This window comes from Abramis brama (genome assembly GCF_963993115.1).
Source record: "Abramis brama genome assembly, chromosome: 4".
In the NCBI taxonomy this organism is placed as follows: domain Eukaryota; kingdom Metazoa; phylum Chordata; class Actinopteri; order Cypriniformes; family Leuciscidae; genus Abramis; species Abramis brama.
Window position 1 is genome coordinate 46,409,770 of NC_139966.1, and position 24,163 is coordinate 46,433,932.

General features: G+C 37.9%; 1 protein-coding gene across 16 annotated transcripts in view; it reads right to left on the bottom strand.

Moving 5' to 3' along the window:
* Positions 1-365: 365 nt before the first annotated feature.
* The window catches only part of nrcama (neuronal cell adhesion molecule a), a gene marked incomplete at its 3' end in the record, with an annotated part of 49,977 nt that continues 26,179 nt past the window's right edge, over positions 366-24,163 (bottom strand). For 2 of the 16 annotated variants that reach the window (XM_084111856.1, XM_084111864.1), the window contains exons 3-32: positions 21,081-21,299; positions 19,134-19,151; positions 18,610-18,715; positions 17,637-17,830; positions 17,408-17,530; positions 16,913-17,083; positions 15,404-15,515; positions 15,071-15,255; positions 14,641-14,772; positions 13,935-14,078; positions 13,723-13,834; positions 13,438-13,601; positions 13,159-13,306; positions 12,594-12,718; positions 12,422-12,451; positions 11,727-11,828; positions 11,426-11,623; positions 11,265-11,335; positions 10,858-11,080; positions 9,964-10,079; positions 9,641-9,845; positions 9,404-9,526; positions 9,120-9,296; positions 8,184-8,219; positions 6,986-7,054; positions 6,249-6,371; positions 5,432-5,587; positions 4,789-4,920; positions 4,520-4,598; positions 366-3,109 (exon numbers count right to left, since the gene is read on the bottom strand). In XM_084111856.1, coding sequence (XP_083967982.1) covers positions 2,875-3,109; positions 4,520-4,598; positions 4,789-4,920; positions 5,432-5,587; positions 6,249-6,371; positions 6,986-7,054; positions 8,184-8,219; positions 9,120-9,296; positions 9,404-9,526; positions 9,641-9,845; positions 9,964-10,079; positions 10,858-11,080; positions 11,265-11,335; positions 11,426-11,623; positions 11,727-11,828; positions 12,422-12,451; positions 12,594-12,718; positions 13,159-13,306; positions 13,438-13,601; positions 13,723-13,834; positions 13,935-14,078; positions 14,641-14,772; positions 15,071-15,255; positions 15,404-15,515; positions 16,913-17,083; positions 17,408-17,530; positions 17,637-17,830; positions 18,610-18,715; positions 19,134-19,151; positions 21,081-21,177 — 3,906 coding nt within the window. In that variant the 5' untranslated portion in view covers positions 21,178-21,299. Of the gene's footprint in view, positions 3,110-4,232; positions 4,392-4,515; positions 4,599-4,788; positions 4,921-5,431; positions 5,588-6,248; positions 6,372-6,656; positions 7,055-8,183; positions 8,220-9,119; positions 9,297-9,403; positions 9,527-9,640; positions 9,846-9,963; positions 10,080-10,857; positions 11,081-11,264; positions 11,336-11,425; positions 11,624-11,726; positions 11,829-12,421; positions 12,452-12,593; positions 12,719-13,158; positions 13,307-13,437; positions 13,602-13,722; positions 13,835-13,934; positions 14,079-14,640; positions 14,773-15,070; positions 15,256-15,403; positions 15,516-16,912; positions 17,084-17,407; positions 17,531-17,636; positions 17,831-18,609; positions 18,716-19,133; positions 19,152-21,080; positions 21,300-24,163 lie in introns of those variants that run through there. The other 14 variants (XM_084111859.1, XM_084111860.1, XM_084111871.1 and 11 more) reach the window with 13 other exon arrangements.

Genomic DNA, 24,163 nt, shown 5'->3' on the forward strand with positions numbered 1-24,163 from the left:
CATTTTGATGCACAATATTAACAGTAAAAAGAAAAATAATATATATATAACATATAGTTAATACATTAATAATAAAACAGCCTTGAGAAAGTTTAATATTATTTAAATCAAAAGAAAAAAAAAGTTTAAAAAAAAGTAAAGAATGTTTACAAAAAAATGTAATGCATTAATATTAAAACAGCCATGAGAAAGTTTAATATTATTTAAATCAAAAGAAACAAAATGTTTTTTTAACAAAAGTAAAGAATGTTTACAAAAAAAAAATGTTTTTTTTTTCTTATTTGTGAAGTCACTGTGAATAAATGTTCTTTGATTAAGATAATTATTGTGTACAAGGAATAAAATCAAAAACAGACAGATGGTAGTGAAATCCGGAAACCAACATTTATTTTAATTCTTTTATATACAAAATATTTTTTTGTTTGTTTTGCGATTATATTATAGAGTAAACCATTTTCACAGCCTTTCATGCTTTAATTTCATGTAGCTTTAACATTAACCAGAATATTATTTCACACACTACGTTTCATCCGTCTTTGCCCCCTCCGACAAAAACGCATCAAAAGATTCTGCACCCACAGCAGTGCAATCCGGCCTCCTTCTTTGGGGATGCGTCCATTTCTTCTCTTATTTTTCCTCCAGAAAAATGTCATAAGCTAGCTGGCCAAATAGAAAAGAAAACAACAGTGCCATTAAAAGAATAAGAGCTGATACGTGTGTGTGAATTCAGGTGGAACACTGTGCGGTTTACTGCAGTGCTATACCTTACAGTACGTACAGTATACTCAATCATCGGTTGATCCCTGTTTTTCTCACTCATGGGGTTCAGGAAATGGGGGTGTTGTCACTTTTCAGCTGGGTTCCTTTCTTCACCCAAAGTGACTTACAGTACATACATTGCTGGGACAGTCCCTCTAGAGCATCCTGGGATTTTGCGTGAAGGGCGTGATAGGATATCATTTTGGCTGGATATTTACAAAGCAAATGTCATATCTATACATTAAAAAGCAGACAATTCCGAAACTAAAAAACTTGATGCAAGTTATGACAAGCTACAGTAAATCATGAAAATCTAGGGCCTTGCCAAAAAACAGAGGCTCGCCCCATATATACAGTGCACAGACATTCACAGCCATCACACACACACTCAAACGCACACATGTACATATGCATGCCCGCATAAACCGCACATACTCCAGCCATATTTGACGGCAGCACCACTGCCGACCGTGTGTTCAGTGAAGCCCTGATTTCACTACACCCGACAGCTTGTAATACTCCATAACATGCAATAACATGGTTTAAAAAACAGTTACATGTGAGAATGTGTATATTTCTGCCTACTGGTGTCGCATATGTTGAGATTTTTCCAAGGACAGGCTACTGTAAATACCACAGTCGGATGTTTCCATCGCCTCTATGAGTTGCCATCAATGTGTCAGATCTGACCAATCAACAGCAGTTCACTCATTACAGAAAAGTGGCAGTATTTTTAGCTGTCAGTAAGGGGATTGAGATGCCCCTCACCCCAATTTGAGGTGATTTCTGTGGCAGCTGAGTATGTGGACATCATTTCCTGAAGTCTTGCGGTCTTCAGTCAGCCCTGGACTTCGGTATCCCTTGCAGTAGTGATATAAAAGGACTCAAAGCGATGAGAGGGACTCGTTTTTTGATTATAGAATAATGTTTTCTACCAAGGCACTAAGGAACCGTGCTGAGGGGCCTTCGTTGCATCCCTTACTGTAAAACCACACCGAGGGCGGCGTGAATTCTGGCGCCCAACGCGGGGCTACGGGTGGCTACATGGCTGACTGGGGGGCTTTCCTTCACAAAAACCGTCCTGGGTGAAGTGAACCTTGACTTAAAGTCGGTCACTGACTTTTCTTCAGGGATAAAACATCGAAAGAGGTTCGCCGTGAATAAATATAAGGGTGCAAAATGAACCACAAAAGAACTGAAAAAGGACAAAACCACGTCTGCGTGCTTGTGTGTCAAAAACATGCTGCCTCATCCCTGATAACCAGTTTTTCAATTCTGTGATTTTTTCGTTTATTCGAAACTTCTGTCTGCCAAAAAGACGCCTAAGAACAGCTTTTACACGTATTACATACTTCACAACAATGCCCACAAAGACATTGATGCCTGAAATGTGCATTATACCGATTTTAACACTGACGACAGAACGCAACAGGCATTAGCTGTGAAGCAAAAGTGGTATCAATACAGTCAGACGAGGTTCACTGTCTCCACAAAGCTGGCTAAAGGTGCGGTCACATTAGCGAAATTTTGGCGAAATTTCACATGCAAAAAGGTCCATTGAATATTGTTAATATGTGGCATGTGGCGAAATCTTTCTCCCTTATGCAAAATTCCCAAATTCCCAGTGAAATGAATGTTTTCACCTGTGAAAATTCAGTGAACAACAGTAAATGTGACCACACCTTAATGCTAATTCGCAGAAGGCATGATGTCAATAACTGATTCCATGCGTGTCCAAGGTACAAGATGGTGTGATATAATGCCATCCGACAGTAAATAGGGCCATGTTAATAAAATAGTTTCTTATATATGTCAATTTATATATTCCTATACACATATATTAATATATATGTATGCTTGCAATAAGATAATATGCTTATTACGTCTTAAAGTCATGTGATGTTCACTCTGACCAATCGCGGTGAAGCTAGGACTGGCCCTCTGCTTGCATTTTGCATAATTTCTCACTGTCTTACATCAGGGGAGTTTGTTTTATTTCTTTTTCTGTGTGATGTCAAGGGGGTCACAGTGCAATAGAGAATGTTCTCCATAAGATGGTGTGACAAGGGGGAGGGGCGTTGGATGGGTCAAAGGTCATGAGGCGTATCCAGGTAGTCACACAAAGGAGTTCATGGCATTGACCGGGGAAGGAGCCTCCGAACTCTCGTTGCCCTCCGCCGTGTCTTTTTCCTTCTTCCCGCTGTACTGTCCGATGAATGAGCCGTCCTCGTTGAACTGGCCGTCTCCTCCCTCGCCGTAATCTACCAGGCTGTCGTCACTGTCGTCCTTCTTGACCGTGCCATTGGATGGGGTCCGGCTGCCCTTCAGGGGCTTGTGATCCTCCGTATCACTGATGCAAAGAGCAGAGACAAGGGGGAGGGGAGGATATTACAAACAGCACAATTTAAAACTAGATATTGGAGATTGTCCATTTCCAACATGCTGTTTTAGTGCAGGTATTTACACGACAGTCCATAAATGCGTCTCTCCTACATCCGGGAGGTAGTAGATGGTAATAACTGGTCAAAACGTGCATTTGAAAGGGTAAGTTAGGGCACATTCATCATAATGCATAAACCACTTCTCTCAAAACAGAAAAAAAAAAGAAAAAAAAAGAAAAGAAAATGACCACTGAGGATTTCTAAACAAATGCAGCAAAATAATGATATAAATGAAGTAAAATCACAATAAGCAATCAAAAATACAAATAACTATGCACTTTTTTTTTCAGACACGGTTGGAACTAAAGGTTGGATTTGGCTTGTCCATGAGATTTACAGCTATTCGTTTAATGATCTACTGTAACTAAGAGATGAATAATGGTGGAATTTATGCATGCAAAATTTGCAAAGCCCCTCTTACCTTTCTAAAGACCTGAACTCCCCCCAATATCAAAACACACAAGAGGAACAAATGAGACAGACTGACATGTTTGACAATGAGGTTATTACTTTGCAATAAAGACAAACGTATGCAGTGACATTATACACAACAAATGATGGACTTCATGAACAGGACATGGAATGTTAATACAAAGACAAAAAACAAACATGACTGATGACTTCAATTGCAATTCTGATTTGGCATGTTCAGAAGCTGATGATTTAAGGGTCCATTATATATAATTTAAATATTTAATATTTATTCATTAACATTTAATATATAATATTTATTTCAAATATTTGAATTTATGTCCTGAATTAGCTACTGTAAGCTGAGACCAATTCATCAGTCAGTTCCAATCATATCTACTGCATTGCAACAGCAATATGACAATATGACCAGACATATTACTAGAAATTCACACAAATCCAAAATAATAAATTAAAAAGAATAATAAATATCAATGACAATACATATTAATGATGACACAAAACAAAATCACAGCAATAAATCCAGCATTAATGTAAATCAGGAAGGCAATTGATTTGACATTTAAAATGTGTTAAATAAATAAAAATGTAAAATGAAGAATGTAAAATCATTGTATACAGTCATATAGTACACAGCTTTGGTTAAGGATTGTTATAACGTATAAAACGGGTCGCTCCTGCTTTCCTCAAGCTGTTTGTGGAGGGGCCACAGATGTTTGCATTCATCTCAGAGGAATGAAAAAATTACATTCTGAATCCCTGAGCAAGAGAAGTAAGTTTGCTTTCAATGAGTCGTGAAACCACAACAAAATCACCAGTGCAATTTTAACATTTAGTTCTTATGATTTCTGTCTAGTGATATAAATAACTGCAGTAGTTCTCCTCACCTATACTCCCCAAATGTCCCATCATCCTCTTTCATGGGCTGGATCTCTGGGTCTTGATGGGCATCTTCTTTTTCTTTCACTATGTGATTGGAAAATCAACAAGTTTGCATGGCATTAAAGTTTGGATTTTCATTCAAAATAGTTCACGTGGTCAAAGCCACAAATTTGCTTATTTGTCAGTAGAATCTTGTCACGTATTAGTGGCCTTAGGATTTTTTACCACATGGATGCGCTTAAATATCTCGCATCAATTTTGTACATTCACATACCCGGATATTTGCCTCCTTTGTTCCTCTTTATGAAGCAAACGATGAGGAGCACCAGGATCAGTAAAGCAATGGCACACATCAGCCCGATAAACCAGCCCTGCGTGGCAATGTCAACCTGCTTGCTGGTCATGGCTGTACATGCACACACAAAAGAGACAGGAAGCAATTCTCAGTTTTCTTTCATTTGAAATGTTATGGTTAATGTATCGCTCAAATGTCACCCCCCCCCAAAAAAGAAATTTAAATTGTGTCATCAACAGTAAAACAGAAATGAACATGGGTTGAACATCTAAATCACGGCAACAAAATCAAAAGTCTCATTTGTATGACGCTGACAAGAAATGAACACCATGGATATGAGGAAGTGCACTGTGCATTTAAAATCCTCTGAAGACCTCTGTAGGATGTAAAAAAAAAAAAAAAGAGGAAGAAAGGAAAGAAAGAATGAAGGAAGGAAGCAAAGATGGACAATTCTGGCATGCATCTACATTTCCAAAAACCTGCCTGGACTCCAAGCATGTCTAATTTGTTAATATTCCAAACCAAAACTACAGCTGATGTCTGGAACTGAGACTGGGCGGGGCTTCATGGGTGAGTGACAGGTGAGGTGGATTCTGGCGATCTACAGACATGCTCTCCTCACCTGGAACTGTAATCACCAGAACCTCTGTACTGTGGACCGTTGCGTCTGAGTGGTCTTTGGCTACCAACCGAACCCTATAAGGCATCCCCGGCTTTAGTCCTCTAATCTGATATGTCCGAGTGCCATTTACAAACTCTGTTTTCCAGGGTTCATTACCTGGAGAGAAGGACCGACGGCAGGGGAGAGATTATTGCAAAACCAATTACTCCAAAAAAAGTGTATTTAATGAATTGAATGCTACAGTAGAATTTGTTCTTTAAAGGAATTGTTCAAAATCATGTTCTGTCATCATTTACTCACCCTCAAGTTGTTCCAAACCTGTATGAATTTCTTTCTTCTGCTGAACACAAAAGAAGATATTTTGAAGAATATGGGTAACCAAACAGTTGATGGACCTCACTGACTTCCATAGTATAGAAAATATTACTATGGAAGTCAATAGGGCTCATCAACTGCTTGGTTTCAGCAGAAGAAAGAAATTCATACAGGTTTGGAACAACTTGAGGGTGAGTAAATGATGACAGAATTTTAATTTTTGGGTCAACTACTCTAAGTCACTTGTAATTATAATCAGAAAAACAGAAAAAAAATCGTTCTTTATTATTTATTTATTTTTATGTATTTAAGTTGTTTTAAAGCATAATAAAATGTTGAGTTAATAAAAGTACAGGAATCTATCAAAACAATGTTTATTCTGATATTACACAATAAATAGTAGAAAATAACTTGATCTATGAACTTTGACTATGAATTATACTGCACAAAGGCTATATAGAGACGCACTGCAGTAGTGAAATTTTAAGGAGGAAAGTCTTACTGTTAGCAACAACATATTCCACATAAACATTCCTATCCGGCAAAGAGTTTTCCCAGCTTATTACAGCATGGCCCTCCTCCACCGAGGAGTTCACGCTCCCAAACATCCGAGCAGCAGGTGGCACTGATCAAACAAGGAAAAGTACAATTGATGTAAGAATTTAGAGAAGTTGCCACAAAAATCCTATATATTTCGATGTCTTGCGGCCCCAAAAAAAGTGTGTGGACTTAATATAGAAGGTAGTCCTGATCAAATCTTTAGCATAATTTGCTTATATGCCACTAGTTTTGATATTTGATATCTAATACAATAAAATTCACATTTTAAGTGTTCTTTTTGGGGCTACTAGACATAATTTTTTTCAATTACTCGCACAATCGTTCAAAAGTTTGGGGTTGGTGAGATTTTTTATTTTGTTTTTGAAAGATGTCAAAAATACAGTAAAACAGTAATGTTGTGAAATATGATTACAATTTAAAATAACTTTTCCATATTAATGTTTTAATAAATGCCACTTTTGAATAAATAAGCTGCAGACCCCAAACTTTTGAATCTACACTAGTTAAAGGGATAACTGTCATCACTTTCCTTTTTATTATAGATCATGAGTGAAACTGTATCCGACACCTTGTGAGGTATTAAACAGCATATTGTCAACAGTTTCCTGTTCAACACAGTATCATACAAGCATAACAATCGAGGAACGAGAGAAGGTGACGGGACAGGAGTGTTTGTACCCTTGTGAAACGGGGACTGCAATGATTGAGTGACATAGGGGGTTGGTGGTGGAGAAGGGGGGGCTGATCCTGGAAGAATACAGAGAATAGTGAAACACACAACATGACACAAAACATTAGAGAGAGAGAAAACAAGGCAGCGAAAGAGAAATGCAGATCTGAGTTAACAGCATGCAGGAACGTGCAGTTTACTGGTGCAATGAGAGCTGCAGAGAGGACCCTGAGATCAAGGCAGCCAGATTTGGGTTTGTCTCATCATCATACGTTCAAACATTACTCTATACTGAAAAACATCTAAAGTCCTTGTCTAAACTAATTAAAGGGATAGTTCAGCCCAAAATGAAACTTCTGGCATTTTTTCCTCAGCCTTTGATTTTAAAATGATTTTCTATTATGAAAATTATCGCACCTTTTCCACAATAACCACAGCTGTTAACCTCCAAAAATGACAATAAAGTAGACCATATGACTTGTGTGCAATAGTTAGTCTTCTGAAGTGATACGATACTGTAGATTTGCTGTGACGAAAGGACCCAAATTTAAGTCAGTATTCACTGATAATCATCCCATAAAGTGAGTTGTTAACAACCGAGTCAATAAGATGATTCAGTTCAATTTATGAATCATTTCAATTCATGAACTAATCATTTAGTCCAATTTGTGAACTTCAACATCACTGAAAAGAAGTGACTCAGAAGAACGATTCATTCACTGATCCGGTTCTCGAGTTCACCGGACTCACTGACTGATACAGTCACAACAGTTCACTGGGTGGAAAGATGAGTGAATAACAATTTAAATGTTTTTTTTTTTTGGAGCTTAACAGACTTGGTCACAATTCTGTACAACTGTTGTCATATGGAAAAGAGCTTCATGGAGATTCATCAAAAATGATCCTTTTGTGTTCCACAAACAGGTGTTCAAGTATTAAAGCTACAGCATTTATTTTTGAGTGAACTATTCCTTTAACAACAGATGTTCTAGCTAAGCCCTAATGAAAGCAGTGGGATGGAATTTGCATTTCTTGGTAACATGACTCTCCAGGACATATGGAGCAGGCCAGGTCAGGTGTAAAGCTTTTTGGCCTGAGGAAGTTCATGCATATGTATCTATCTCCTTTCAGTGCTACAGTGGCTTTCTAGTCTCATAGCTGATGCTTGACCAGCATGCATTCTCATCAGCCCGATACTGGTGTTACCTTTACCCGCCTTTACTGCGGGATGCCGAATTAACGCTTAAAAGAAAAGAGAGAGATAGAGACAAAAGAAGACAAAAGTAGAGTGGATGTAAGTAGTGGCCACCTGACGACCAATCATTTAAAAATAGAATGTTTCCAAAAGTGTAAATCACAAAATATGATGCCGTTGAAAGGTTCATTTTTATTCAATTCAAACAAACCCAAAAACAAAGAAGATTTACCAGTAATCATGGAACCCAAAAGGCCAGAGCACCATAACACATTTAAGGCAACGATCTAAAGCAACTTTAGTTTCACAGAACAAAATAGAACACAAATTGGAGAATTTTATATATAAAATTGTATATATTAAAAATGTGTTTAATGTTTAATCAGTTTAATAAATTAAACTTAATCCGCATTTTGTCTTCTTTTCCAGCGGTAATCTAAATATTTTTCGAACAAAACAGATATTGGCATAAGATATTGGAAGTAAGAATTAAGTTTGTTTTTCTTACCAAAGAGGCTAAAAAATTAATACAAAAAATATATATTTAGCAAAGCTGTATGCTTAAAATAAGGCAAAAAATACTGATAAAGAACATGATCACAGACTAAAGTTAATAGCATTTAAATAAGTGGCTAATATTGCCTTGCAAACAAACAAATAAATAAATAAGGCTAGGTGTTAAGTTTGTGTATTAAATCTATTCATACCCAACCCTAAAAGCACTGAAAGTATTAACACTGTAGTCATGGAACATGGAATGACATCAAGATCACTCAGATTCAGGAATCTGAGGACTGGATTCCTCAGTTGAAACAAACCTTTGTATAAGTTTTATTCTCCTTGCAATTTATACGAAGCCCCCGATGAGAATAAAATACTGCATCTGGATCCTTGCATCGAATGCTGAAAATATTATATTGTAAATCAGTCACAAAGCTAGTCCTCACCTTCGTCCATGATTGTGACAGCCTCTTCTGTGACGGTGGGGCCAGAGCCCTTGACAGTCATGGCATTCAGATAGAACTTGTAGCGCGTGCTGTACTTGAGGTTGTCCAGAGTGATGCTGGTCTCGTTTGCTAGGAGAAGCAGCTCTTTGAGAGGCCCAAGTTCATCAGTCGTATTGACTACAAGCAGAGAGTTAAAACAGAAAAGGTGAAAAGTATAAGCAATCTTTATCTTTTCATCAATCAGCAACAGATTCCCATCCAACATGCTGTGGTTTTAGACCTACTAGACTGGTATTTGAGCAAGTATCCAGTCAGGTGGCCGTTATCTTCCAGAGGTGGTGCCCATTCCACAAACAGTGAGTCCAGGTTCAGATTTTGGACTTTTAAATGTTTAGGAGGCCCAGGAACTAAAAAAACCACAATTTATATAATTTAAAATCATTTAAATGACAATAAAATTCCATACTTTGACAAATGAGTCCATATAGTATAAGAGTAAAAGTAAGTACACACTACTGTACCTCCCTCTGGTGTTTCAAATTGCTGATCGGCGCTGGTGGGTCCGTCTCCTTTCCCATTGAAGGCTCTAATGTTGAGGGCGTACTGGCTGTAGGGATTAAGGCCGGGCAGACGACCCTCTGTCTCGTCCCCGTTGAAGATGAGCACCTGTGGCCTTTCATGCTCAAAGTCTTGCTTATGTAAGCTTCTCATCTTCCAATAACTCACCTACAAAATGTACGACACGTTAGACTGTTTGCAGCTCAAATGTCAACATATTTAGGTAGATGACCATAACTGGTATAGAATATTTAACGTAAATGCATTTTAATTGTTCAGTAAGTACCTTATATCCCTTCAGTCGACCTTGGACTGTTGAAAGAGGAACAGCGTCCCAGCGAACTTCAGCAACTGTCCCATTATGAATTGAAACTTGTATATTCTCTGGGGCCACAGTTGGTGCTGAGATGACAAAATACATGCTGTACATAAAAATATTGAATGTGTTTTTTTTTATTAAAATTTGGAATGGAACTACTCCTCAGTAATCAACATTTTTCAGACTCTGTGTCCACCACCTCTGATGTAAACTTTCAGTGATTTTGTCGCAGTGCAATATATAATATAATATAATATAATATAATATAATATAATATAATATAATATAATATAATATAATATAATATAATATAATATAATATAATATAATATAAATCAAATAAATGCCAAGTTTGGGCATGAAACTCTAGATGGCGCAGACTGATAGGTCCTTAACTCATTTGATAGCGATTGCATCGTCATCTACATAGCACAGCCAGTAGTGTTGCCATTAAGGGTCTGCAGCTCGCTTTCAGAAACCCTCCACCTTCCCCAGCTCCACCTATATAGATCTGCTACAGTGGTTATTTCATGTATGTTACATGTGCAGCAGCAGCATGTCTTACATGCTCACAGCAATGTCTGTGAATGTATTGGCAGTAGTAAGTCTCGGTACTTGCTCTGCAGCAGTGTAGCAGATCTATTCTGCCAAGACCAAATACAGTAACATTGCCATATCCATTACCATTACCATGCCAATCTCTCCGAGAGTTGTCATGATAGAACATTATATATTCACATTTTGTGAATAGAAATGTTATATAAAATAATGTGTCATTACATATTATATAATAATATATTACATAATAATTAAAACAATATGAATGGAAATAAATTTGAGTGCTTTCTGCAGCTCACTCACAGTCCTCTCCTGAGTATCCAAGCATCACCTCTGGTCTGGGGCCAGACCCGTAGTCATTGACCGCCTGTACAGTGACTTCATAGAGTGCAAAAGTGGGCGTTCCTGTCACCATGTATTGCGAGACATTGGCCAGATCAATTGACGTCCAGCGATCCGCATCTTTCATACTCCAGCTAACCTTGTATTTTAGGCCTGGACCGTTCGACTCCAGCCCAGTCAGCTCCTGCTCACCAGACATTAAAAAGAAAAACAGGTTTATCAAATGCTTTGACATTTCATCATCTATTCAACTACATCTTTAATAGTGTCCAAATACTTTTAGGAGTCACTATAAAACTAGAAACTATATAAAAAAAGATAAATTAGTAGGTACTGTATTGAATCAAATCACATCAAAAGAGTTTTACCGTCCAAGTTATTGTCATACTGTCGGGTGACGTTCCAATGACTTGAACGTCTGATGGATTCCTGTCAGGGTCTGTGAGGATCATAATCAGACTTTGAGCCATACAAATATAGGGAAGTTTAAATATTTTAAAGCAATCTACTTCCTAATAAGGTCACTCACGTGCAGGGTTGGTCCGGTACTGGCTGGACGGCACGCTGGGCTCACTCAGATCTACGCTATTGAGTGCCAGAACCCTGAAAGAGTAATAAACATATGGGGACAGATCCAGTTTGGCTGTGGTGCTGGTTCCAGAAACGCTGGTCATATTGTGCCATACTCCAGGCTCGTGGAGCGAATCTTCATATTGGATCAGGAACACTGAGGTAACCAGGGAAAAATGGATCAGAAGCTGTTGGTGTAATATGTGCATCTCTATTTGATTTGACACAAGGAATCAAACAAAGTTCAGTTTTTAACTCACATTCAATAGGGCTATTGTGATCATCACCAGGGGTCCATGTAAGCCGAACACTGCGCTCTCCCTGGTCCGTCAGCTCCAGGTCTGTGGGCCGGTCCGGTTTCTCTGAAAAAACAGATATTATGAGACACAAAACTCGATCCAGCGGAAGTGCACCAGACATTACAAACATGCAACACAAGCCAAAATAAAATGACAAAAAATGACCACAAAACTTAAAAAAATTCCAGTCTGAAATCTCACATTCTGTTAAAGGCATGATTACAAGGCACAGCCAAACAGATCTCATGAGAAAACAAAACTATTTTACATTTTGGCAAATTCATAAGAATTTGTAAGATTTGAGTCGTACGAAATATATCTAAGCATGAAGGTCCACCCCTAAACCAAACCCTCAGTGGGACACAGTGGGAATTCAGCACTAATTTGTGAAAATATAAAATAGTCATGAGTTTGTAGGTAAAGCTGAAACCATGCAGGTCTTTATTTTAAGTTTGAGTGTGCCTCATTTGTAAACAAGATGAAAATTGTCTTTAACAGTTTATTTATTAATGGGCAAAATCAACAAAACACATTCATAAGCACATATTAGGGAGATGAAGAGGGATAAACAAACAAACCAAAAAAATAAATATATATATACAAATGTGTAAAATGGGTTTGGGACCTGTTTGGGAACTTAAAGAAGTGAGCTTTACCCAGTACTAAAGTTGGTGTTGGTGTGGCCTCTGACAAGGAAAGCAGTTTTGAGGAAGTCAAAATTTAATTATACAGAAAAAATACAATTTCAACTCTTCAACAGCACCCATATAATCAAAAGGAAGCCAAATTGTATATTGTACAGTTTTGTGATGTATAAACTGAGCGTACCGACAACTGTGAGTGTGGCTCTGGCTGAATCTTGGTCCAAGGTGGTGTTTCTGATGCAGGTGTAGGTGCCCTCATCCTCCTCTGTCACGCCATTTATAGTCAGACTATCAGAGCCCACCTCAAATCTACACACATGCACACCTGTTAGTCAAAAACTAGGAGATACATGCCACCTTTCAAAAGCATTTAAACACACCTTTCAGAACTTTTAAGGTTTTCACTTTTCTCAAACTAAATTATGCTTTACATTATAGGTACATTATATTATCATGTCAATAAGGGCCAAAATCTCAGAGGAATGTTTCCAGCATCTTTTTAAATAGGTGGTTCTGAAGGCAAAATGGGGTCCGACCAAGGTGTGCTAGCAAGGTGTACCAAATAAACTGACCAGAAAGTGTATACTGTTAATGCTATAGAAACTGAAGTGGCAATAAAAATATATAATAATAAAATATAAAAAATGAATCTCCCTTGCTCTTATCATGTGCAGCGCTTAAGATGCTGAGCTCGGCTTTATATGGTGCTTATATTAAACAACATTTGCAGCACTGATTGCAGGTCATACCGAGAATCGTCAGGAAGCTCTTCGTTGTCTTTGAGCCATATCATGGAGGGGAAGAGAGTGGGGTCATGTTTGACCTTACACTCAAACACAACCCTGCTGTTTCTTTGGACCACTTTATACCCAGGCTGTCTGAGGATCTGTGTAGGCTCTGTGGAAAGAGAGAAACAACATTTCCCATCTTACTACTTCCTTTAGTCTAGTCTATTATTCCTTCCTTCATTCAACATATTACAGATACGCTGATTTAAGCTGGACAAATTCAATTTAGCTTTCACTCACCTTTCACTTCCAGGTAAATGTGATTCTCTTTGTTTCCAAGATTGTTAGAGGCCATGCAAGTGTATTTGCCGCTGTTTAGTGACTGAGCCACACTGATCTCTAAGGTACCGTTTTTATGAATGGTGTACGAGTCGCTATCCAGTATGCTTTGACTGTCTTTAAACCTGGGGATCACAGACACATAATCAGCATGCAGCATTAACTCACAGTAAACACTTTTCTGGACATTAAAGACAAGCCTAAAAAGAATGAAAATGAATGCTAAAAAAAAATAAAAAAACTCACCATGTGATCTTTGGGAGGGGCGAGCCAAACGAAGCACAGTCTAATAGAGCCCTTCTGTTAGTGATGACTGAGTACACATGATTTGGAGGAGTCAGCACCCTTGGAGGTTCAGCTGAAACATAATAGAATATATTCAACAAAACATTTGAAAAATATAGAATAGAATAGAATAGAATAGAATATAGAATAGAACAGAATAGAATAGAACTAACCCAGGACACTGACAAAGGCATTGGCCAGCAGGTAACCATACTCATTGGAGGCGTTGCACTGGTAAACAGCACTTGAGCCTGTCTGAACATCACTGAGGATGATTTCGTCATCTTTGATTTTCCGACTGGGGTCCTTATGTGAGTCTATCAAGAAATAACATCATAATTTATAATCATAGTAAAACTATAATCAAGCCATTCTTTTCAAGAAAGCTATGCTACAAGCTACTAACAAGTAGTTAACTAAGTAGCTAACTACATCTGAAGGGAGAAATACCCTTTTGTCTGTATATTAGATTATTTAATTTATTATTTAATCAGAGCAATATTTTCCATTGGTACAAAAACAATAGAAGGAATTAGGGTGAAAGCATCAAACTTCAACAGATATGATACAAATGAAAAATTTAATTAAAAACGTATGTAAGCGATAGGGGTGAAAAGCAGCATTAAACAAAATATTATGCTAAGAAAAGAATGCGCAACCGATGAACTTGACCCTGTTATGCGCAGGTTCAGTTTTATTAAATGAGTTTATTTACATGTACAGTACTGTACGAACAAAATGATTAACTACAATAAATCAGAACTTTTTACATATCAATATAAATTTTGTTAAACATTGAAAATAGTAGCTAGATACTGAAAAAGATAACATTTTTTGACAAAAGCTCACAGAAAGTGGTTATGTGAGTGGGTGACATACTTTCAATGGGAATTCCGTTGACAGACCATGTGACCTTGGGTTGAGGGTTGCCACCCACCCGGCAGGTGAGCATTCCGTTTTCTTTCGGGGCCAGGATGAGGTTCTGAGGGGCACTGATCCAAAAAGGAGCCGCTGTGGCGATGGAAGGAGAGAGTTCAAAATCAAATTGACAAAATTTTAAAGTTTTAATTTAGAATGTTTTTTTCCTGTGCCACACATTAGAATTAGTCAAACATATGTTGCAAAACAAATAGTAACAAATATTTTTGGATATTTGGCAAACCAGGGGTTATTATCTGAACAACAGGAAACACAAAGGGTCTTTTAAATCAGCCATGAATGGTTCAGGATGGTGTCCAGGAGTCAGTGAATGATGTGACTAAACAGGATTTTTAAGATGTGACAGATGAAAAGACGTCCTGTGACAGACCTCTGACCACTACAGTGATGGTGTGATGGTTGCTCCCCAGGCGATTCTTGGCTAAACAGCGATAATCTCCCCCATCCGCTTCTGTCACCTCAGTTATTTTCAGAGTTTTCTGGAAACTGTGAAATGAAAAACGGCTGCTTGGCAGCTCCCCGACCCCCTTAGTCCAGGAGATTTCTGGTGTTGGACTGAAAAACACAAAAATACTCAAAAACTTTTGAACTGTAAGTCACATTTAAGCAAAACCTTTAATACAATCTGACCTCAATCAGAATAACAACTACTAGCTACTCTTCGACCCAAGATATACCCATTTATCCACTTCCTGTTACTTACAGGCCATCAGCGAGGCATTCCAGCTCCAGCGTGTCTCCTTTCAGGACCATGGCGGTACTGTGCGCTCCTGGTGGGTGCATGAAAGTGGGCGCTCTCTCCCCAGATGGAGTGTCTAGAACAGGGATTGGTCACAATCAGAAAGACAAGTCTTGTAACCAGCCAGTTATTACCCAGGACTTATGTGAGGGGAAAAGATTCTATATTGGTATGTAAAACCACACATAAACAAGCCAGATAAAAGGTGTACAAATAGCATATTGCTGATCAAATTTGATGCAATATAATGAAAAAGTTTGAAAATACTCTTATTTTGATAATCCGATAAGTTCCCTGAAAGCCTTGTGACTTAATCGCCCTGATGTCTTTGATCAAGTGAACCTCATATTGGAATGGCAAGAATTTTATCCTTCCATTGCTTCTTTTGGATGGACATGCATGGCCTTTAAAAGAGAATGGAAGGATCCAAATGAAAATATAATAGGAATGAACAATGTTTTTGTGAGATATTTTACAGAACTTTATACAGTGTTGTATAGAATGTACTATGCAACACTGATACATTTATTCAGTTCGATTCAAAGAAAGGAGAAAGTTTAGTGAACAACTGACCAGTAGGAGATACTGCAGACACTGCCTAAATGTTAATTAGACAATTAAAAACAAAGAAAAAGGACTGATTACCATTCATATACAGTCATCTTGGAAATTTTTGTTGCAATAAACAATGCAAAATTGTTTCAAATTTCCAATCATTCCCATGATAGTCAACTCCTGTAGTGTTGGCTTCAGTCCTTTTGTCAGTTAAATCTGACTAAATCAGTTTTCATTAAAAAAGATGAAATGAAATGAATATTAATGCCAAGTGCGGTACAGAGCGAGACCTTCATAGAGATTAGGTTGTTTGAGGTCAGGGTTGGGATTCTACAGAAGTGGGTTATATTTCTGGTTATAAGTGATATATTAGGTAATGAGCTATTCCTGGTTAGGCAGAAACACAAGTGATGGGAGGGATGAAGGCTGGGTTCACTTGGAGAAGTTCTGCTAGCACTCACCACCCCAAAAATCTGAGCCATTCAAAAAAGCTGCCAACACAGTGTCATTCATAGCTTCAACTGGAATACAACAGAAAATTATGAGCATGCAATGTTTTGACATTTACGGGTCTGGAAAAAGCAGTAAAAAACTGCGGAGGCATTTAAAAATCAAATTCTAAAAATAAAATAAAATATCAAGGAATTATCTTCACTTCAGGTTTTTTTTTATGGCAGTAGATGTGACTAATTTGACAAATGAATTGGCACATTATATAATAATTAAATATTTATTTAATAAATAAATATTTACAGCCTAATAATAACAACAGAAATGTGATTCTGTATATACAGTATGTAAAATCTGATTCTGTATATATTGTGCAGGCTTAATTCAACATAAAAAGGCAGTGTTGCTTCTATTACAAAACCTGATTTACATTGTTTGGAAGAGAAATCGGTGACAAAAAACACTTACTGTCCAGCACGTTGACTGTGATAGGCTGTTTCTGTTGGATAGTCTGAGTGTGTGGGAAGCGGGCATAGCAGATGTAGTCGTTTCTGGAGTCTTCCATGAGCACATTGGAGAAATATAGGTCTCCGTTTAAAGCCTGGGACACGCGACTGTTTTGGGGAAGTCTTTGGAAATCTGACAAAACGGAGTAGACAAATGTTGTCTGTATTTGATTTTTGGCCTTTTGCCACCCTTATCAAGTAGTATGAGAGCAGATAGAAGCATTTAAAGTAATTTTAAACACCATTTGCCAATAAAACAAGGACCATGAAAAAACAATGAGCTAAACCTCCGAAACAGAGCAACGAATTTACATACTTGGGTTGCCATGTAAAGTATATGAAAACATAACCAAATGACATTTCAGTGGCTGCTTACACTAGGATGTGCTAGACAGCCGTGTGTGGTGTGTTATTGTCATAAAAGCATGTGAATATACTGTAGGTGATATTGTCTTACTGTTATCCATCCAGAAGATGATTGGAGGAGGCAGGCCAGCTGGGGGTCTGCACTGCAGTACTAAAGACATTCCCCTCTGTACAATGATTGGTTCATTTTTCTCTTTTGACCACAAGGGGGACCCTATGAAACAGAATTGGAGGCTCAATTAAACAAAAGCTGACAGGAGACGACTGAAAAATATTTTAAAAAAGCATTCATGTGTCAATTTGATCAGTGCCTGTCTTACTTGACTGACGGATGACGATGTTATTGGACACGGCAGAGCCATGCTCGTTGCGGGCGATGCACTGATACACGCCCTCGTACGCCTCGGCCTTCTCTCCGCTGATGTCAATGACCAGAGTGCCTGAGCTGGGCTTCATAATAACTTTTGAATCCTTTTCCACATCGAAATGAGTGCCGTTGCGTGTCCATGAAAAGCTAGAGTGAAAACAGAAAATCCATTAGGAGAGCATGCACACAATGACTTTACAATCAATATTTTTATTTATAACAACATTAATCGTTCCTCACTTGTCAATCAAAGTTGTTTGCGTAAAGGAACAGTCACCCAAAAAGTTTCCACCCTCACACACCCGTTCAGATCTTTATTATAATTTTCTTTTTTACGTGAAACATAAAAAGAGATATTTAGCTGAATGTCCAAGCTGCCTTTTTCCATACAAAAAACTTGACAGTGATTTACATTGTCAAGCTCCAGGAAAAAAGGATAAATAAAGCATTATAAAAGAGGTCTATATGACCTTTGTGCAATATTTCAAGTTTCCTAAAGCCATAAGATAGCTTTGTGTGAAAGAGTCCAAAATGTAAGCTGTTATTCACTGATAATTGCAAATAAACCAGTTATATTTCAGTCTGTTCTTCGCATTAAGCTACTGTATGACTTCAAAAAACTTGCATTTTAGCACACAAAGTCACTGAAAGATAATTTTATGATGCTTTTGTATCCTTTAAGGTGTTTGGCAGTGTAAATCATCATCTGCTTTTGGCTGTATGGAAAAGAGCAGCTTGGACTTTCAGCCTAATACTTCCTTAAAATAAATTAAATAACAAATAACTAAATGATGACAAAATATCCACCATTTAAAGACCTGCATAATGTTTAAAGAAGAGTTTAGTAGGTGTTAAGCATCAGGCATCAGTCCACAGCAGCGGAATCTGCAGTAGCGGTAACCATGGTGATTCAAAGTGACACCCACCTGGGATGAGGCTTTCCTTTCGCTTCACAGTGGATAATGATGTTCTCCCGAGGGTCGATGATGTAATCCTTGGGGGACTGATGAGTTATTGTGGGAGGCTGAGGCACTGAAGCACAGAAACCAGTGTGAAGACAAGCATCTCTATTTCCCACACACACAACACACACACACCTTGACACAAACCAGCACAGATGCACCACCTTTGCAGAAACTGATTCTGCAAGAAAATATCTAAAAATATAAATGTGCCCAGCTTTAGTTTATCAATGTAACAGAACCCAGAGAGACAAACAACCAAAGAGCATGCAGCATGCAACACAAACTCTCATGAAAGTTCTTGTTGGCATGGCAGATCATAGCTACATTTTACATATAGCTTTATAGTTGGATTATTTAATGTTTAATAAAAAATACAAGTTAGTATGCATGTCAAAATCATAAACACTTCAAGCGGAAGAAAGCAAAAGACATTTACAGTAGATCTAATTCACAACAAATTTCACAGCAAATGTGCCCAGACTTACATCCCTCCAGAACTTTAGCTTTTTTGTCCAAATGAATCAGGAAATACATAAGCAGAAAGTAAAAGAGTTCAAATTAGTGTAAGAGAAGAAGAGAGAAGAGAAGATCAAACAAAATTATGTTCCCTCAGAGAAACTTCCGGAGGTGTGTTGGGCACTCATTACCCATCATGCAACGTTCATGCCATTTCATTCTCCTAATGCAGTTTGGATGGAAGCTGATTGTTTGTCGATGATTCATTGGCTTTACCACCCTGATTAGAGTGGTTCATGCATTAAAGACTCCAAAGACCGAAAAATGAGGAACGTTCTGTACTGAACAATATGATGGAGTTGAATTCTGTAACGATAAACTACTTCATCATTAAAAAGATGCTTCACTCTTTACCTATGCAATCTTTTGTAACATGTCTTCATTGTCACTTTTGATCATTTTAATGCATCTTTGCTGAAAAAAAAGCAACAAAATCGTACTGACCCCAAACTTTTGAACGGCAATGTATCTTATGCATTCATGTAGTTGATATCACAGCAACAGAGTGATAGAAATAAAAAGATGGAGGGAGAAAGAGTGACCAATGTTCTCTAAAAGTCCTTGTATATTCTGCTTACACAGTAGTGATGCTGACTTTACACACTGTCAGTATGTTAACGTGAAATGCATCTCTAGAGAGCAGCAGCTGAGAAAAGAGAAACACTGCGAGGACTCACAGTGACACACTCAACTGCATTTCCATGTTTATAATGAGGGGTATTTTACTTTTTTTAGTGTGCTTGAATGAATCTGGATTGAAAATCTTTAAAGGGGTCATGACATGGATTTATTTATTATTATTTTAATATGTTCCTTGAGGTTCACTTATAATTTTTTGGCACACAAAAACAAATGTATATGCAAAAAAAAAGAAAAAAAAAAGGATTTCATTCTGACCCTCTGTCTGAAGTTTTTAGTGGTCAGCTCTTAAGGGCTTGTCAGTAGACAGCCACGGTTGTGATTGGCTAATGTCATTGCATAGGAAACTGTATCAACGCCCACTCGCTATTGTACGTGTGTAAGTGTTTTGAAAATATTATGCATATAAAACCATAATTTACAGACAAAGCTTTATGAAATCGCATTTCGTTATACAGCGGCTGTCAGATACAACAAAGCTAACCGCTTCATCTGTCAAAAAAAGTTTATTTGCGAACTCTCCAACATTACACTGTACCTCGTTTATAAAATAAAATGCTCCGAACAAACATACGATCTGGGACGCCATTAAAATAAACCATCCACTTGTTTCTGATGTTGCGATCCTTCTGAAGTCTGTACAGAGAAGCAAAAGAGCTATTTAAACTGGACATGTTTGGCGAATGTTCTTTCACTCTTCCATTTGTCCTGTTGTCGACAGTTTCAAGTGCATGGAGTATGTCAGAAACTGAATGCACATATGTATACTGTATCCAGTGTTGACAGCGTCAGTGATTATAATGAGTTTGATTTGTTTTTGACGTGATGCAGTGCTCACATACAGTGTGGGCAAATGTCAGCTGTTAAGCAACTGAATGCAAGTGTCTATGATTCCATGATGTATAACTATTCGTCAATGTCTTGCTCTGGAGGGAATCATATGCAAATGCATTTGCCCATATGACATCACAAATCTCACCATATTCAAACGAGCTGTTTTTGTAGCTATACTTTGTTTATAATGAGGAGGACGTTTTAAGCTATGAAACTTGCAGGATCTCCTTTAATTTTATTTCTAATCTTGTCTAAAAATGTCTAAAAAGATCCATGACAGAAGATCTTCATGTCAATCGCACATCTCGACTTAGTGAACTCATTTTAAAATAGGTTAGGCAGCTTTTTTGTGCACTGCTGTCAAATTAAATCTATATTAGTGGGAATTATTACATTTTATTGCATCACATCAGATTCAGTTTTGGTCACTGCGCAATACTCACGATCTAGAGGCACTTCTAATCCAGTGGTCATGTGACCCAGCAGCAGCAGTAGCATAACAGCTCCTTCACAGAGCATGCAACTCCTCTTCCTATCCATGGCAAGGGTGCGTTACATGAAAATCCTTCCCCTCCAGGTCAAAGCAACTGGGCCTTGTGATTTGCACTCAATGTGACCATTCAAACACACAGTATAGGGGCATCCAAGACTAGCCAGCGACTCTGAAAGAGAAAATATATATAAAAACAATGACCTAAAAGCACAAACAGATGGCAAGATCTTTATTAGGAAATCCGTGCTGGAGACGGACAGCTCGCGTGGGCTCTGATCGTCCTGACATACACAGAGACATGTGAGGGCACTCAGCTGGAAGAGACTGGGACGCTGTGATGGCAGCACACCCTCAGCACTGGCATATGGATGTCAATACACATGGCTGAAGCACAAAATTACACAGCCTGCTGTCTGGTACCTCAGAGGTGGGTAAAGAGACCCCAGCCCCCCCCCAGAAATACCTTTCCTGCTCCAGAAATCCTTTTGTTTTATCGTTCTGCTTTCTGCATGCACTGAATAGAAATTTATGAAGCACATTTTTTCAGATGGTTAAAAGTAGAATGTGGTCTAAAAGAACAATGCTCTTTAGAAAACAAAACAAAACCAAAAATAAAATAAATAAATGTGTGGATAGGAAAATAAAAAATTACATTTACAATCAATTGATTGAGACACTTACTAGCTATACCATCAATTATGTGTTTCCCAACCTTTTAATGTGACATAAACGTGTACACACATGTAAAACACATCATGATTATGGTGGATGAGTGACTGCAATGTTTTTGCGATATTAACCCAAAGTAAAAAGTTGAGTATAATGTGTCAGAAAAGTGAACTAGCATTGGTTGATCCTGCCGGTAGGTAGAGAGAGTGCTATATGAGTGATTCTGCTGTGTAGCAGGCTGTGTCAGGGAAATGGGCTCTGCTTTGCATAATTCATGAGCTCAGAAACCTTGATGGAGTCACACAGCAAGAGAGAGAGAGAGAGAGAGAGAGAGAGAGAGAGAGAGAGAGAGAGAGAGAGAGAGAGAGAAGAGAAACAGCGCATGATTCTGTAGAGCAAAAAATGTATCTCAAGGTGAAGGTTTCAGACATTCAAGACAGAGACAGGTTCTCCTAGATATCACATGCACCGTGAACATCATTTGTGCCGGAATCTATCTATCTATATCACATTTCTCTGTGATTCAGGACTGGTTACCTAGATACACTTGTGGTGATAAATTTACAATAGAGGCCAGTTGCTTGGACACGGATTCAAATATGGTTTAAAAATGAAATGCTCTTCAGGTTAAGACAAGTCTTTAGGAGACCCTGATTTAACAGTCTCATTTAGGCTAGTGACATTAGAAAAAAATATATAGATAGGAAAATAAAAAATATTAACTTTATTAATTTATAGTAATTCATGATCTAAAAGGCCTACAAAAACTCTTTAAAGATGCCATATGAGAAATCTAATTTTATTTACAAATCTATTGTTATTTATTGTTATCAAGTGTGGTGGGTCATGACCCAATACAGAACAAAAAAGTGTGGATAGGAAAGTATTTAAAAATGCAACCAGTGCTCACTGAATACAGTCAAAGTGAATAAAGAAACTCAAAGGCCTTTAGCGCTTTTTTTGGCTGAAGAAAAAGGCAAGACTCCTTAGATTTAGCACATTTTCAGTATTTCAGACAATGTGCACAGCATGTCTGATGGCTGCTATGGTGACAGTATGTGCTCAAGCGCCCTTTGGAAAATCTGAACCGGTCAATTGCAGTGGAGAGAGTGACAGTGACAATGTCTTAAATGGAAACTGTCAATCACATTTCCTGTTGCCACGCAATCAGCTTGACCTTTAGCTATTCTCAAACATAAGAATCGGTGAAAAAAAACTAGTAAGCAATGTCATCTGTGCCTTTTAAAATGAGAGTATTATACCGTTTATACCATGTATTAAGATGCGTTTTGGTTGATCGGATCACAAATAGTAGACCACACCGAACGCAGTCAGTGCATGTTAGAAATCAGGAATAGTGAGAAAACATTGTGCTTGGTACGTTTTTCGTCTTCAAAACAAACTTGAGTCTTCAGCCGACAAAGTTTAAATCCCGCCTGGCTAGTGCGCTACCCATAATGTTTTTGTGGTTGCTCGAATGCATTCGACCACATGAGCGTTTATACTATGAAAGCAGTCCGATCATTTTCGACTACTTCTGGAAGCGGTCGAAAGTGGACAAGCTCAACTCAGACCAATATGATTAGTGAGACTTCATGAAAAGTGAAAGTGTGAAGTTATTCAACATCGCAGACCCCATTTACACCTGTATTTTGCGTCGTCCACTTGTGATCTGATCGACCAAGTGCATCTTCATACCAACCGTAAACAGGGCCATGGAGACAAAGTCTAGATTCATGTCTGTGTTGTCATATGGTAGAGATGTGCAGTCATGTATAGTCTGTCTGAATTACAAATTTGCATAGCACAAACAACATAGTTTCTAATCGTTAAATGTTCAACACTTTTTCTCTGGCAATAATTCATGATTTATGTATGAATGAATTAGCCAACAGATGTTCCCGAATTCAGGCTATTAACATTCTGGTCAAATGAACTGAATCAAGACAAGCTAATGAAAAATTCCCTTACATCTCTTCATTTTTACATATATTTTCCTTATAGCTCTCAGAATTTTTTTAAAGATTGGAAAATTTCATGAGATAGACTGCAGCATATTAATAGTTTTTAATTGTTTTAAATGGTGGCTTGTAGCCCTGGCCCTTTGGCATAAGTATAGGCTACTTTAAAATAGCTCAGAGGGATGCTTTGGGTAACATTGGGTCTCACAAAACAGAAGAAAAAAAAACTGATTTAGATACTGTGCTGACTCATTCATCTCATGACAGAATCAATAGAGATGGAGGAGAGATACAGCACAGGACATCTGATCTAATCACTCTCTGATTGGCTGGATGAAGGACTAAAGGCACAGGCATCTGTCCTAAATGATGGATCTCAATCTAGGGCAGCAGGGCTTCTGAG